A 12,970-nucleotide genomic window follows, 5' to 3' on the forward strand; every position below is an offset into this window, starting at 1 on the left:
CGCAGGGATTTTACGCCTCAAACTCATTTCATGATATTTATGCTTGGATATTTTTTTTTTTTTTTTTTTTTTTTTTTTGTAGCGTCCGTTTTAAAGCGTAATATTCACTAATTATGCAGATTCTTACCTGAGCCTAGTTTATTTAGTCATATTTAGAAGGCAACAAGGCAAGTCTAGATTATTTGATGAAGCCTGTGAAACTACGGAAAGGAACGCCAAAAATTAATGGTGCCCTCTGTAACTTTTCTGAGGGAGAGTCGAACACCAGATTGTCTTCATGGAAAGGTAATTTCTTTGACTGGAATGTTGCATAATACGGCATTAAACGTGCTTAAACGTGCCATCGGGTCAAGTTACAAGTCAGATCTGTGCAGAGGTAACTTCCACTCAGTTTTCTTTTTTCCTCCAGAGTAATTTAGGAGTAAAAACACCTGTAATTGAATAAAGGCAAGATAATTTGTTTCTCCTGGCGTTATCTATCAGGTAGCTCCAGTTGCTATGAACAGGCCCAAAATGTTTTAATGTTGACCTTGTTTTATGATGAAAGTTGAGATAAGACAAATTCTGCCCCACCACAGTGCACAATTACTTTGCCATATTGTCATACTTCGGCAGCTAGGAGCTTCCCTCTAGTGGACAAAGACTGCAGTATGCTATAAAAAAAAACAAACATTAAACTTATCAATCAACAGATTTTATTTACAGAACATAAACAGATGCAAGTGGACCATTCATAGCATTCAGAAATCAGGAAAATAATTCCACCCCCCACCCCACCCCAGCCCCAAGATTCAGAGAAATAATGAGTTTATAAACAGTGAATAAAATACAGGCTTTTAGACCATTGGACTCATATGTTAGATCCTGCAACCCAACCCTTCACAACCCCCAGTCGTACTGACAGCTCCAAGTAGCAATTGTGTGGCAAAAGAAATGCCATCAGAAGAAGCAGACCAAGCAAAAGCAGAGGTGAAACGTGTGAACAAGGCATAGTTAGTATGAGCGTAGCAACAGTTTTTCACATAGATAAGACAGGTAAAAACATCTGTGTTAAAACTAAAGAAAGGTCCATTCTATTCTCCACTCTCCTCTTCTACACCACAAACTTTGGACTGAAGTAGTTGGGTTATGATCTTTTCTGCTGGGATGCTGCAGGCCACACTTGTATCCCTCTCTAGATGAGTGCCTATTTAAAAGCAGCAAGTAGTAACTAGATAGAAGCATTTATAGACAAAGAAACAACAAAGAACAGTGTTAAAAGAAAGATAAAAGGTTGACCATTTCTAGCGCGACTTTCCACTGCACCCCTATGTCCCTATTTGACCCAGAGATTACAGATCTCTTGCATTGCAACCCTACATGTAGCATTTCTGTTTGAAGCGACTGTTGGCAATGCTTTGATAGTCAATGGGCAAATAAAGTTAAGTGAGTAAAACCTCTGCCCATGCATGTGAACAGTAGTGAAGGGAGACAAAGACGATCATTTAATTGCGTGTGTGTGCATATAAATCAACTGTCAGCAGATCTTTTCACTTACAATATATGTATGTTTATAGTATAATATAGATGTATATTTTATCATTAAGACCCGAGTCCTTTATATGCAAATGGAGTATGAAGAGGTCTTGGCTGAACATGAGGAGTTGTGTTCACACTTGACTTCCACTTCTATCTCCAGTTCCTCTACACTTCATTTTTGTTTCCAGCATAAAGCCTGGTCCAAGACTTGGCTAAAAGTCAAAGCAAAAGTTTTAATTAGAAATGCGACAAAGACCACCGTAGATTTTTTTTTTGCTTAACCAAACTCACCTGTCTCAATGGCAATTGCTTCATTGGCCTTCCATTGCTCTGCCACATCATTTGCTAGGGGGTCATCAGGGTTGGGTGCACTTAGTAATGCCTGGATTGACAGAAGGACTGTGCGAATCTGAAGAGCAGGTGACCATTTATCTAAACAAAATTATGTATACAAAAAGGGAAAAAGTTTAATAATTCACATTGTTAGTAAAATGTAGGTTCTATCTAGCACAGGCTAGGGCTGTCATGGTGAAGGCAATATTGCAATACCACGGTATGATCAGTCACACTGCACAAGGGCTCAAGTAACTGCGTTTTGCATTTTCATGAGGCTCCATGCACATGACCGACATAATTTTACTACTAAACTACGAACCAATTCATGTTTACGCAGCTCTAAGCACTCAGTACTCTGCCCGCTCCCACATGAGTTTAGTGCAGGACAGCGTTAAAATGTAACATAATATAATAATATATCCTTGTAGCTCATCTCTAAAAGTACATTTAGTAAAGAGAAGTGTCTGTCACTCATGCTCAGTTATTGTTTTATATAGCTATTTTTCTAATATAACCATATTGTATTGTATTACATGTGTTTTTAGGGTATGTGCGATACCACATACACCTCAGTGCTAAAGCACATTACCACAAGGGAAATTCTTTAACCACGACAGCCCTGGTACCGGCAGAAAGAAACTGGGGATAACTGCAGCATAATGCAAAGCTTTACAAATACTCACCTTTTAAAATGTCAAGGCATATTCTTCCCAGTTTGTCTACATTGGGGTGATATATTTTGGTCATAAAGCGTACTTTAGGAGCTGCCATGGGGTATTCCTCTGGTAAAAAAAGTTCAAGCTTAAAGGTTCCCCCCTCAAAAGGAGAGTCCTGAGGTCCAGCGATAACCACATGAAAGTAACGTGCGTTGCTCTCATCAGGAAGTGCTTTAATGCCAGGAACCGGCTCTGCCAACAAACGTTGAGTTTCCTAGAGGGGACAAAAAAGTAAGAGCAAACATTAAGGACTGAAATTTTAGCACAATTGTTTGCTGAGGGTATTTTTGTTTTGATTGTTTCACCAGATTGTAAATGGAGGACAAAAAGGCTGTGGGGAATGCATGCAAGATAAGTAACTGTCTTTTAGAGGTTACATAGTCCTTCACCACAAAAAAATGCCCTAAAATACCTTAGTGAAATTGGTCAAAGCAAATATGTATAATTTTCCTTTAAAAGATGGTTTACTTTGCAACACATTAAATCAAATGTAATATTTAAATATGGCTAAATCAACTTCTGATTGTAACTGTGGGAAATTTTTGAAATATTTCAGATAACCCACAGTCACAACTGTGCAGTAAAAACACAGACAGAAGAGGGGCTCCCAGCATCAGTCACACGGTCAGAGGGCTCTGAGGCTTGAGGCACCAAATAGTAGTGTCAGCGCTCCACCGCTGACTTCACTCAGCACCTTTCAGCACATTTACTACATAAAGCCAAGGCGTTGATCTTGCCTTGCGTCTGACTAGTTGAAATACAATTTAATATGACACAGTCTTGTCCAACTTTGGTGCAGCTGCTCCGCACTACAGTACACAACAGTACTATGGACTGGGTTTGGGTCTTAAACTAAAAACATTTAAATATAATTCAGGTTACAGACCCAGAGAAAGTAATTGTAATGAAGAAGACCAGAACGTCCATCTGGAGAGGTTTCTTTTGTGAACTGTGTAGTCTAAACTGTGGTATATTCAGTTCCTGAGTCGAGCTAAAAGAACGTTAACTAGCCGGTTTAGCATACTTAGCCTAGTTAGCTAGAAATGTTAAGAACTCATTCGGGTAATATGCCGCTCTGTAAAATACACCTGCATAATTTGTTCATTATTTATCAGTTATTAGAAGGATCAGTGTATTTTATCCACAAATATACAGCATCTAAACATAAATAAAGGGAAGTTACTTTAGCAAACTGACGTTAGCAACCTTGTGGCTAATACTTAGCCTACTAAAGAGAAAACCGGGCGGGTGAACCCAGTTGGACAGCATAAACATACATTCATGTAATTTTTATTTGCAATGGGAAACATACATTTGTTGAAAAACGATATAATATGTTTCTACCTTTATGATCCTGCGAGGCAGACCTGCCATCTTGTTGTAAATGTGCTCTTCAGCTCCCTGGCTCAGCAGCTCGACTGACAGGCAGCAGCAGCACTACTTCCGGGTTCTTTCACGTCACGTACACTGCTCAGGCTAACCGCGTTTCGTTTTTCTCAAGTCAAGTGAGCGGCCCACAGATTTTGTGCGCATTATTGTTACTTTACGGTAACAGCATGTACATGGGCTTTTCGATTGAGAAGGGAATTTGGATGGACAAGATTAACTTAGAATGTTCACATCTCTCATATACTCACCAAATGTAAGACAATTTTAAAGGAACTGTGTGCAGCTCTTACTGTTTAAAAAGTACTACAGTCACATTTTCACTTGGATTGCAGCATGGATGGTTGCCAGTACCCAAATCAGCACATAATGTACACATACAAGTTTTTCTCAGTATATTGACAGGCCCTGCCTCATGTGAAAGCTCAGAACCACCAGAATTCTACAGCTGAGCTGCAGAGGCTGCATTGGCACTAATGACTGGCTGCAGGTGCCGGGGTTTAGGTAATGAGGATCAGAGAATGCTTAAACTAACTTGATTTCAGCATTGAAATTGGCAAGCCAAATGAGAGACTCATGTGAGGCTCATTCCACTCTCAGATTGGATAATCATCTTGAGAACTAAAACACCAAATTATCACATAAACAGCTTTGCCATCATGTTCAGTGTTTTGTAATTAAGAATGAATCAGCATTACAGTTGTTACAGTAAGAGGTTTATTTGAACATAATTACCTTGTATCTGAGGACACAGACAGGTCAAGTTTAACATATTTTTTTACATAGGTCTGCAGTTCCTTGAAATTTGATGGTGTTTTAAATTATATTTAAATTAAAGCCTCTGTTTTCTCAGTCGTTTATTAGTTAGTAATGATATAAAATAATATCTCTAGTAGATGTTATTTCTACCCTAATACCATTGCCATATCATATTACTCTGTTATATAGTAATGTACAACCTCTTTGTACAACACTGTGTCATAAGAATGTGCTACATGCATAAAGTGGATTTGGTGTTAGGATTTAGAGAGAGAGTTACTCATACATTATTTTGTATAGACAACTGTAAACATAACCAGCAGCTTTTATCTATCCGTCCATTTGTAATATACAATAAAAAGCTTTTACACAGTTTTGGGCTAGTGTCTACCTCTGCTCTGAGTATAGGCTGCTGATGGTAGTATCCAACCAGGTCTAAAAGTGGACTAGGGCAAAACCAGGTCTAAATATTTGTATTTGACTTGCAGATGGGTCTGTCTTGAAGGAGCTTGTCTGAGAACCAAAGTGTTAATGCATTAAAATGAACTGATGCATAAAATGACAAATCACTCTATTACAGTTTTTAACAATAATAATAATAAATTGAATGGAGTAGACCATTGCTCATGCTGTTGGAAAATCCTCTGACACTTCTCACTTACCAGCTGTGTAGGAAATCTTTTTCTCTTTGAGGAGAAAAGGCTTAACTATTCCCTACACAGCTGGTGTGTCTGAAAAGTGTCAGAGGGTTTTAAACACGACACAACTATACTGAAGCACACGACTACGATGAAGCACACAACTACACTAAAGGGCACAACTACACTGAAGCACACAAGTACACTGAAGCACAGCTACACTGAAGCACGACTACACTGAAGCACGACTACACTGAAGCACACAGCTACACTAAAGGGCACAACTACACTAAAGGGCACAATAACACTGAAGCACAACTACACTGAAGCACAACTACACTGAAGCACACAAGTACACTGAAGCACAGCTACACTGAAGCACGACTACACTGAAGCACACGACTACACTGAAGCACACGACTACACTGAAGCACACAGCTACACTAAAGGGCACAACTACACTAAAGGGCACAATTACACTGAAGCACAACTACACTGAAGCACAACTACACTGAAGCACACGACTACACTGAAGCACACAGCTACACTAAAGGGCACAACTACACTAAAGGGCACAATTACACTGAAGCACAACTACACTGAAGCACAACTACACTGAAGCACACGACTACACTGAAGCACACGACTACACTGAAGCACACGACTACACTAAAGCACACAACTACACTAAAGGGCACAATTACACTGAAGCACACAAGTACACTGAAGCACAACTACACTGAAGCACGACTACACTGAAGCACGACTACACTGAAGCACACAACTACACTGAAGCACACGACAACACTGAAGCACACAACTACACTAAAGGGCACAACTACACTGAAGCACACAAGTACATTGAAGCACAACTACACTGAAGCACACAACTACACTGAAGCGCACGACTACACTGAAGCACATGACTACACTAAAGGGCACAATTACACTGAAGCGCACAAGTACACTGAAGTACATTGAAGCATGACTACACTGAAGCACACGACTACACTGAAGCACACAAAAGCACACAACTACACTGAAGCACACAACTACACTGAAGTCTCCCTAATGGACTAAACCTGTGCTTTTATCCTCTCCTCAGCAGGAAGGACCTCCCACAGATTTGAACTTTAGCAGTATCTCAGTTTAACTGCTTAATTTATGAGCGCCTATGTCCCTGTGTTCAAATAAAAATATATACACTAAACAATGGTCTGGCACTCTACCTAAAAACTAAAGTAACCTCAAATTTAAAGTACACTCTAAAAATATTAGTTTTAAATTAGCACAGTTGAAGTATACTTGAATATTCTTCTTTTTGTAAGGGATCTGCAGTGACTAGAGTGTAATGTCCTGTATATATCATGTAGGGCAGTAATGTTCACACAAGCACCAAGTCTGCAGCCACTCTGAACATGAATGAAATCTGCAGAGTAAAAGGAAACGTTCCCGAATGAAGCACACAAGGGGCTTCTCCTGCAAAACAAATCCTTCTGCACAAATCTATAGGCCGCATCAAAGCCTCAACCTCACCTTCATGTGCGTTCATTTGAGGCTTTGTGCACCAGAATACAAGAGAAAACATCAAGTCTTCACTTCCATGGAAGAAGATCAAAAAGGGGCAGGATGAGCAAGAAGTGGAAATCGCTGTGGACCAGATTAAGCCATGGTTTTCAGAAATGAACTGAATTTTTATTAATCCGATGAAGACGACCTCGTGTTGTTTGACTTTTACCCATAAGACAAGTAAAGCTTTCAAACATGTTAAAACTATACTCTCATCATTATCATTTTTTCTAGCAATTAGTCAGACGTAGTAGACTAGTAGACTAGTTTTGATTTTCTGTCTCACTCTATCTCTCTCTTCCCCCCATCAATTAGAAACTGCCAATTGGTAAGAAGCTTTCCATTTTATAAAAGATGTTTTATTTTCTATATACTGTCTTATCATAGCTGATGTTCTCTATTATTTCATCAACAAAGTCTCCAAATTTCAGACACTTGAGCATGCATTTCCTCCGTGTAGATGCGTCCAGTGAAGAATTCAGTGAAACCTGTAAGAAAGATAGCACTGTTAACACACTTCAGTAGTCTTAGTTTTCATATCCTGAAAATTTGGTAAATTTACTTCTGAAAAAGATGCTTGTAGTTTGAACCTCTTTTTCCTTTGAGTCACCATTCAAGTGCTGGGGTGGGGGATGGTGCAGATTAGACAACGAATAAAAATATGTATTAAATAAATATCACGTGAGGAAGTTGAGCCTATTAGATATTATGTTTTTACATTTTATAACATGCATAATTTATCAGTAGAGAGGAGGTGAAGAGTAACAACCAATAGACATTTTGGAAAGAATTACAATACAGTAGTTTAGAGATGATTGTATTTATGAGCAGTTTTATTCTCTGCAGGTGTTTTGACACTAATTTTATTTTATTTTGGAAGAGTAGACAAGTATTTATCAAATCCTTCAGTCCTTTGTCAATTCAAACCAATTAGTGCTTTTTTAAATCAGCAAAGTTCCTTGATTATAGTCATATTTAGTGAAAGGTGGTTGACAAAGTTGGACATTTTGCTTTGCTTTTGTTTTATTTCCACTTTTTCAGTGAAGATGCACTCACTTGTCTCTATCTCACTCACCTTTCTGTACTTTAGGGCAGAAGAACCTGTTACAACTGCAATGACAATGGGAGGAAGAATGTAACGGTGAGTGACATGACGCACAGAAAAATGCTCAACTGAATGCCAAGAAATCACGTTCACTCTAAAGCCGCCATTTACATCAGCAGCCCACTTCAGAGACACTGCAAAACACAACCAGCTTAATCACACTGGAAAAAATGAATGTATCCTTGTGTCAAAAGGACTAGTAATCCTGTATATAGACATCAGGATGGAACGTCAAAACATATAGCTGTTACCATGGAAATACGCCATTTCTGTGGCAGTAGTGCAAAACGTCCATTGAGACACATCAGCCAAAACAATTACATTAAAAGTAATCAAAACGTGGTGAACAACATCCTGTTAAACCTCAGAATCAGAAGACTTTTATTGTCAGTGAACACAGCTCACAAACTAGGAACTTATTTCGGTGATAAAGTGCAACATAAAAACACTGAATAAAAGGAATTGATGGATTTAATGGACCGTAGCCTCCTGCCAGAGGGAAGTGGCTCAAATAGTCTGTGTCCAGGGTGAGAAGTGTCAGCTGCTATACGGCCTCTGGGTCACTACTGGAAAATACATGACTCGTTCTATAGTGTCAGAATCACTGGTGGAACAATGTAAAAGTTAGTTTACTTAAGTACAAATTTTAGGCATCTGTACTTTACTTAAGTACATTTTAAAGTAGACCACCTACTTTTTACCTTTACAGCACTACATTTAAGAGCAAGTATCTGTACTTTCTACTCCACTACATTTTTGAACTGGACTGAAAGTCTTTTAACTATAGTTCGGGAGCTGCTGAAAAGGCTGAGGGTTTATTTTTAACATGTTTATACAAAAATATTCAAATAAAAACATCTAGAAAAAATAACTGATTCAATTCAATTGTTTCTGTTGAACAAAATTCAACACAAATCTTCATCAAAATCACCACATTTGAAAATGTATAAGACCTCAAAATATGTACAAAGTACTTTTACTTTCTACCCTCTAAGTACACTTTTAAATGGATACTTTAATCCTTTAAGTAGATTTTTTGAGGTGATACTTTTACATTTGATTGACTATTTTTTTATTACCACAATGTGTGACCCAGGCTGCTACCTCGAAAAACACTGAAGTTTACTTATTTCAGACTAGTTGGTTTGATTTGTAACCACTACAGACTTGTGTTATGATTTATGTATTAAAATCAAGATTCAGTTTGCAGTACACATTTTGACACATCCAGGAGCATCAACACTTAAGAAGGAGAAGATTGAAATCTGAATTAACTAATATAGTAATACTAAACTAATACAAGACTAATACAAGAATCCCATGCATTCCTGTACATGTTTGTGTCTAAACTACGAGGTTATTAGATTTTGTAAAGAATAAAATCACATGGAAACCCAGGAAACATTTATTGTAGTTCTCTGCAGAGGACATTACATTCATTTATTGCAGACTTTTCAACTAATTGCTAATTGTGATTATTCTGTAATCTTCTGGACTAAATATATCTGTAAATTTATTTATTTATTTTTTTTCTGTTTCCCCTCTCCTCCCATGGCTTTTATTCAGACTCACCTGTGCTCTCTGCTCTTCTGCTACCAGGCCGGCACACTATCAGGCTGCATTAACGAAGATAATATCTAGTGGTGATATGTGAGAATACAACAGAGGCGTGTCGGCCAGTCTAAATACAGATGGTACCTGTAATAGAAATGTAAACTAAATACCGGCACATTGCATCCTTCATGACTGTACCTCATGAGCTGTGCCTAATCTGCATGTTTATTTGTTATGTTATGTGCAAAAAGTAAAACAAACATATAGTCTAGCCATATATGTTGGGTTTTGTGTTGTGTATATTTTAGATATAAACAATAAACTAGCCTCAGTAGATTTGATTTACCCGTTGTAATATGTATACTTGTTTAAATTGCATAACATAACTTTAATCAAAAGAGAGAGAGAGAGAGAGAGAGAGAGAGAGAGAGAGAGAGAGAGAGAGAGAGAGAGAGAAAACGTCATATGGAAGCTACGTAGACTAAGTATAGCCTACTTTATATTTTCTTTCAATAAATAATTTTATCAGTTTTGTTACTACTGCATTTATTTTTTGTATTTTTAAGTTTTAGTTTTAGTTTTTTTTGTTTTGTTTTTTTTTTTTGTTTTTAACTGAATTTAACTTATCATTATTATAACCATCTGACAAAAAGGCTTGCCATAGACTTTATTTGACCTGTATTACTACTATTATTAATCTTCAAATACATCTAGAATGTCTACCTCTATAGTCTCTAGACTTTTTTTTTTTTTTTTTTTAATAATGTATGTTTAGATTTATTCTGATTCATTTTAATATTCAGATACATAAAAACAGTTCTAAAAGTGCTGAACAGAGTTGACAACAAAGTTGAAAAACATCAATGCACTATTTATTTATTCTAATGATGTAGCCTAGTGTACAACACATATTTCCCTACTTCATTTAAATCTGTTATTAACCGTAAAATTACTATTAAAGAACCACAGAAGCAGGAATTGAGTAACTTGTATTTCATTAGGCCTGTTTAAATTATAAAGGCCAAAACACAAAATAATCTTAATACTGACAACAATCGTCATCCTAAATGTACTAGACATATTTGTACTACTAATACTAATAAATATAATATAGGGTTTTCAGACAGTGGCTATGGTGTAAATTGACTTTTACTGTAAATAGGGGTAACCATAAAATTGCACATTCAAAATTTAGGATTGGCTCATGTGATTTTGGACGCCGAGCCTTTTTTAAATAAAAAAGTGTCCTTGTCTGTTCCCAGCTACCGATAATTCATTCTACCAGTAATTCCAACCAATAACCAAATAATTCAACCTTACATGCCACAGTCTGCCAAAGCAAGCGTAAAATTAGTAATAAATAAATAAAAAAAGAAACATGATTTTCAGTCTTCATAAGAGCTCAAAAACTTTCAAAAAACACATCGTGGTGAGGGAGTAGTGGGACTGAAATGTGAAGTCCCGCCTCTTCCAGATATGTCTGTGTCAATAGTCGGTATGGACACTACCTTCATTTCTCCTGCATGTCAGAGTCACTGCTATGTGGACAGAAGCAGCCAACAGGACAGTGCTGCTGAGTGAAAACCTAAAGGAACTAAAGGAAACATTTGAAAAAGATGTCCACGATGCAAGTTCCCCACTGCAGAGAGAGAGGTAAGATAATCTGTGCAGCCTATTGAAATTAACATTTCAAGATTTTTACATTAAATGTTATCAACTCTTAAAAACATAGGAAAGGCCTGTATATGCAAGGGATGTGGAAATTAAGCTTGGATACTCTATTATGCCCGATAGTCTACATTTTAAGACTGTAGCCTGTCTAGTCTAGTTTTAAAACTATTTTTACTGTTTAAGATAGCATTCATTTTGGCGTAAATAAGGTAATACAGGTATCTTAAATATGATATTATGTTGTGAAGTAGTTTTGGGATTTTTCTCTCTCTGATCGAGAGCTCCTAAATTCTCCATTGTCCCACACACAGTGGAACAGATGAACCAGCTGCTAATGTAGCCTCTTCTCTCAGTGCACAGAATGAACAGACAATATCAGCAACATCAGGGCCTGTTGCTCACACTCAGCTTCATGAGTGGAGAGATTGTATTTGACAGCACCACCGCAGACTGCCCAGTACATTTGTCCTGCTTGGGTGACTAACACTTTTCAAGTTCAACTCAGTTGTTGTTTTTCTTTGTTAGGTCCATGGGGCACAGGATGCTTTCTGACCATGTTCCTCATTGTGAGTGCCTGCCTTAGACCAGTTTTACTCTTAAACCCTCCTCCTGTGACAACAGCTCTGCAGTCTGCGTTCTCTGCCGCTCGCACCAGCAGTGTGATGGGGGGCAAGCAGAGGGCAGTGACCTTTGACCGACTCATGGTCAACATCGGAGCGGACTTCAATCCAGACACTGGCTTCTTCCGCTGCCGCATCCCGGGAGCTTACTATTTCTCATTTTCTGTGGGGAAATTCCCAAAGAAAATGCTCTCTGTGATCCTGGTGAAGAATGGGGAGGAGGTGCAGGCCATAGCTTACGATGATTATCGCAAGAAAGGAAGAAAAGTGCAAAGTCAGAGTGTCATGGTGACCTTGAAAGAGATGGACACAGTGTGGTTACTTATACAACAGAGTCCTCAGTATGCATTATACAGCAACATGGGCCCATACATCACCTTCTCAGGGTATCTGGTCTATCCTGAGACCACCTACATCAGTAACCACCTGTCCTCTTCCTCTGGGCTGCCCCCCCACTGCCCCCCTCAGACAGAACACTGGGGCAGGACTGATCTGCTGGGTGACCTGCAGGGGCCCCGCTCGGCCTTCTCTGTGGCACGCACCTCCACACTCCTGGGACAGAGCCGTCTGCAGCAGCAGAAGCCTGCTCTTACTTTTGATGTGGAGTATGTAAACATAGGGGGGCACTTCAACAGATCCTCAGGCATATTCACCTGCCACTATCCAGGGGCGTACTACTTCGCCTTCACTGTGGGCAAACACCCTCGAAAGGCTGTGTCAGTGAAGCTGATGAGAGGACAGGGAGATGTTCAGGCCATGGTGTTTGATGAGGACACGTCCAAGAGGAGGGAGATGCAAAGTCAGAGTCTGTTGTTGTCTCTTCACCATGGCGACACTGTGTGGCTGTACAGTCAGCAAGACGAGCGCTACGCTGTGTACAGTAACCAGGGGCGATACACCACATTCTCTGGCTTTCTGGTTTATCCTGAGGCTGAGAGCATCAGGGCCCATACCACACAGGACAGAACTCACCTCTAAAGTTACCTCTCATCTCTTAGTGCTGCTGTTTAATATTTTAAACGTTAGAAACACTTTATGCCATTTTAGTCCAGAAGATGGTGCTATGACATAACAGTGAAATGTTGATATACAGTCAGA

General features: G+C 38.7%; 2 protein-coding genes across 2 annotated transcripts; one reads left to right on the forward strand and one right to left on the reverse strand.

The window, feature by feature from the left end:
- Positions 1 to 678: 678 nt before the first annotated feature.
- ube2na (ubiquitin-conjugating enzyme E2Na) lies at positions 679 to 4,034 on the reverse strand. The gene is made up of 4 exons (XM_033967757.2): positions 3,915 to 4,034; positions 2,538 to 2,784; positions 1,810 to 1,950; positions 679 to 1,730 (listed from the first exon to the last, which is right to left on the reverse strand). The coding sequence occupies exons 1-4, from the start codon at positions 3,942 to 3,944 to the stop codon at positions 1,684 to 1,686; spliced, it is 465 nt and encodes a 154-aa protein (XP_033823648.1). The 5' UTR covers positions 3,945 to 4,034; the 3' UTR covers positions 679 to 1,683.
- A 7,097-nt stretch (positions 4,035 to 11,131) lies between these two features.
- On the forward strand, positions 11,132 to 12,965 carry c1qtnf13 (C1q and TNF related 13). Its single transcript, XM_033967755.2, has 2 exons — positions 11,132 to 11,234; positions 11,778 to 12,965. Exons 1-2 carry the CDS (start codon positions 11,198 to 11,200, stop codon positions 12,848 to 12,850), a joined length of 1,110 nt encoding a protein of 369 aa, XP_033823646.2. The 5' UTR covers positions 11,132 to 11,197; the 3' UTR covers positions 12,851 to 12,965.
- Positions 12,966 to 12,970: the final 5 nt, after the last annotated feature.

This window comes from Periophthalmus magnuspinnatus, chromosome 6, assembly GCF_009829125.3.
Source record: "Periophthalmus magnuspinnatus isolate fPerMag1 chromosome 6, fPerMag1.2.pri, whole genome shotgun sequence".
NCBI lineage: Eukaryota > Metazoa > Chordata > Actinopteri > Gobiiformes > Gobiidae > Periophthalmus > Periophthalmus magnuspinnatus.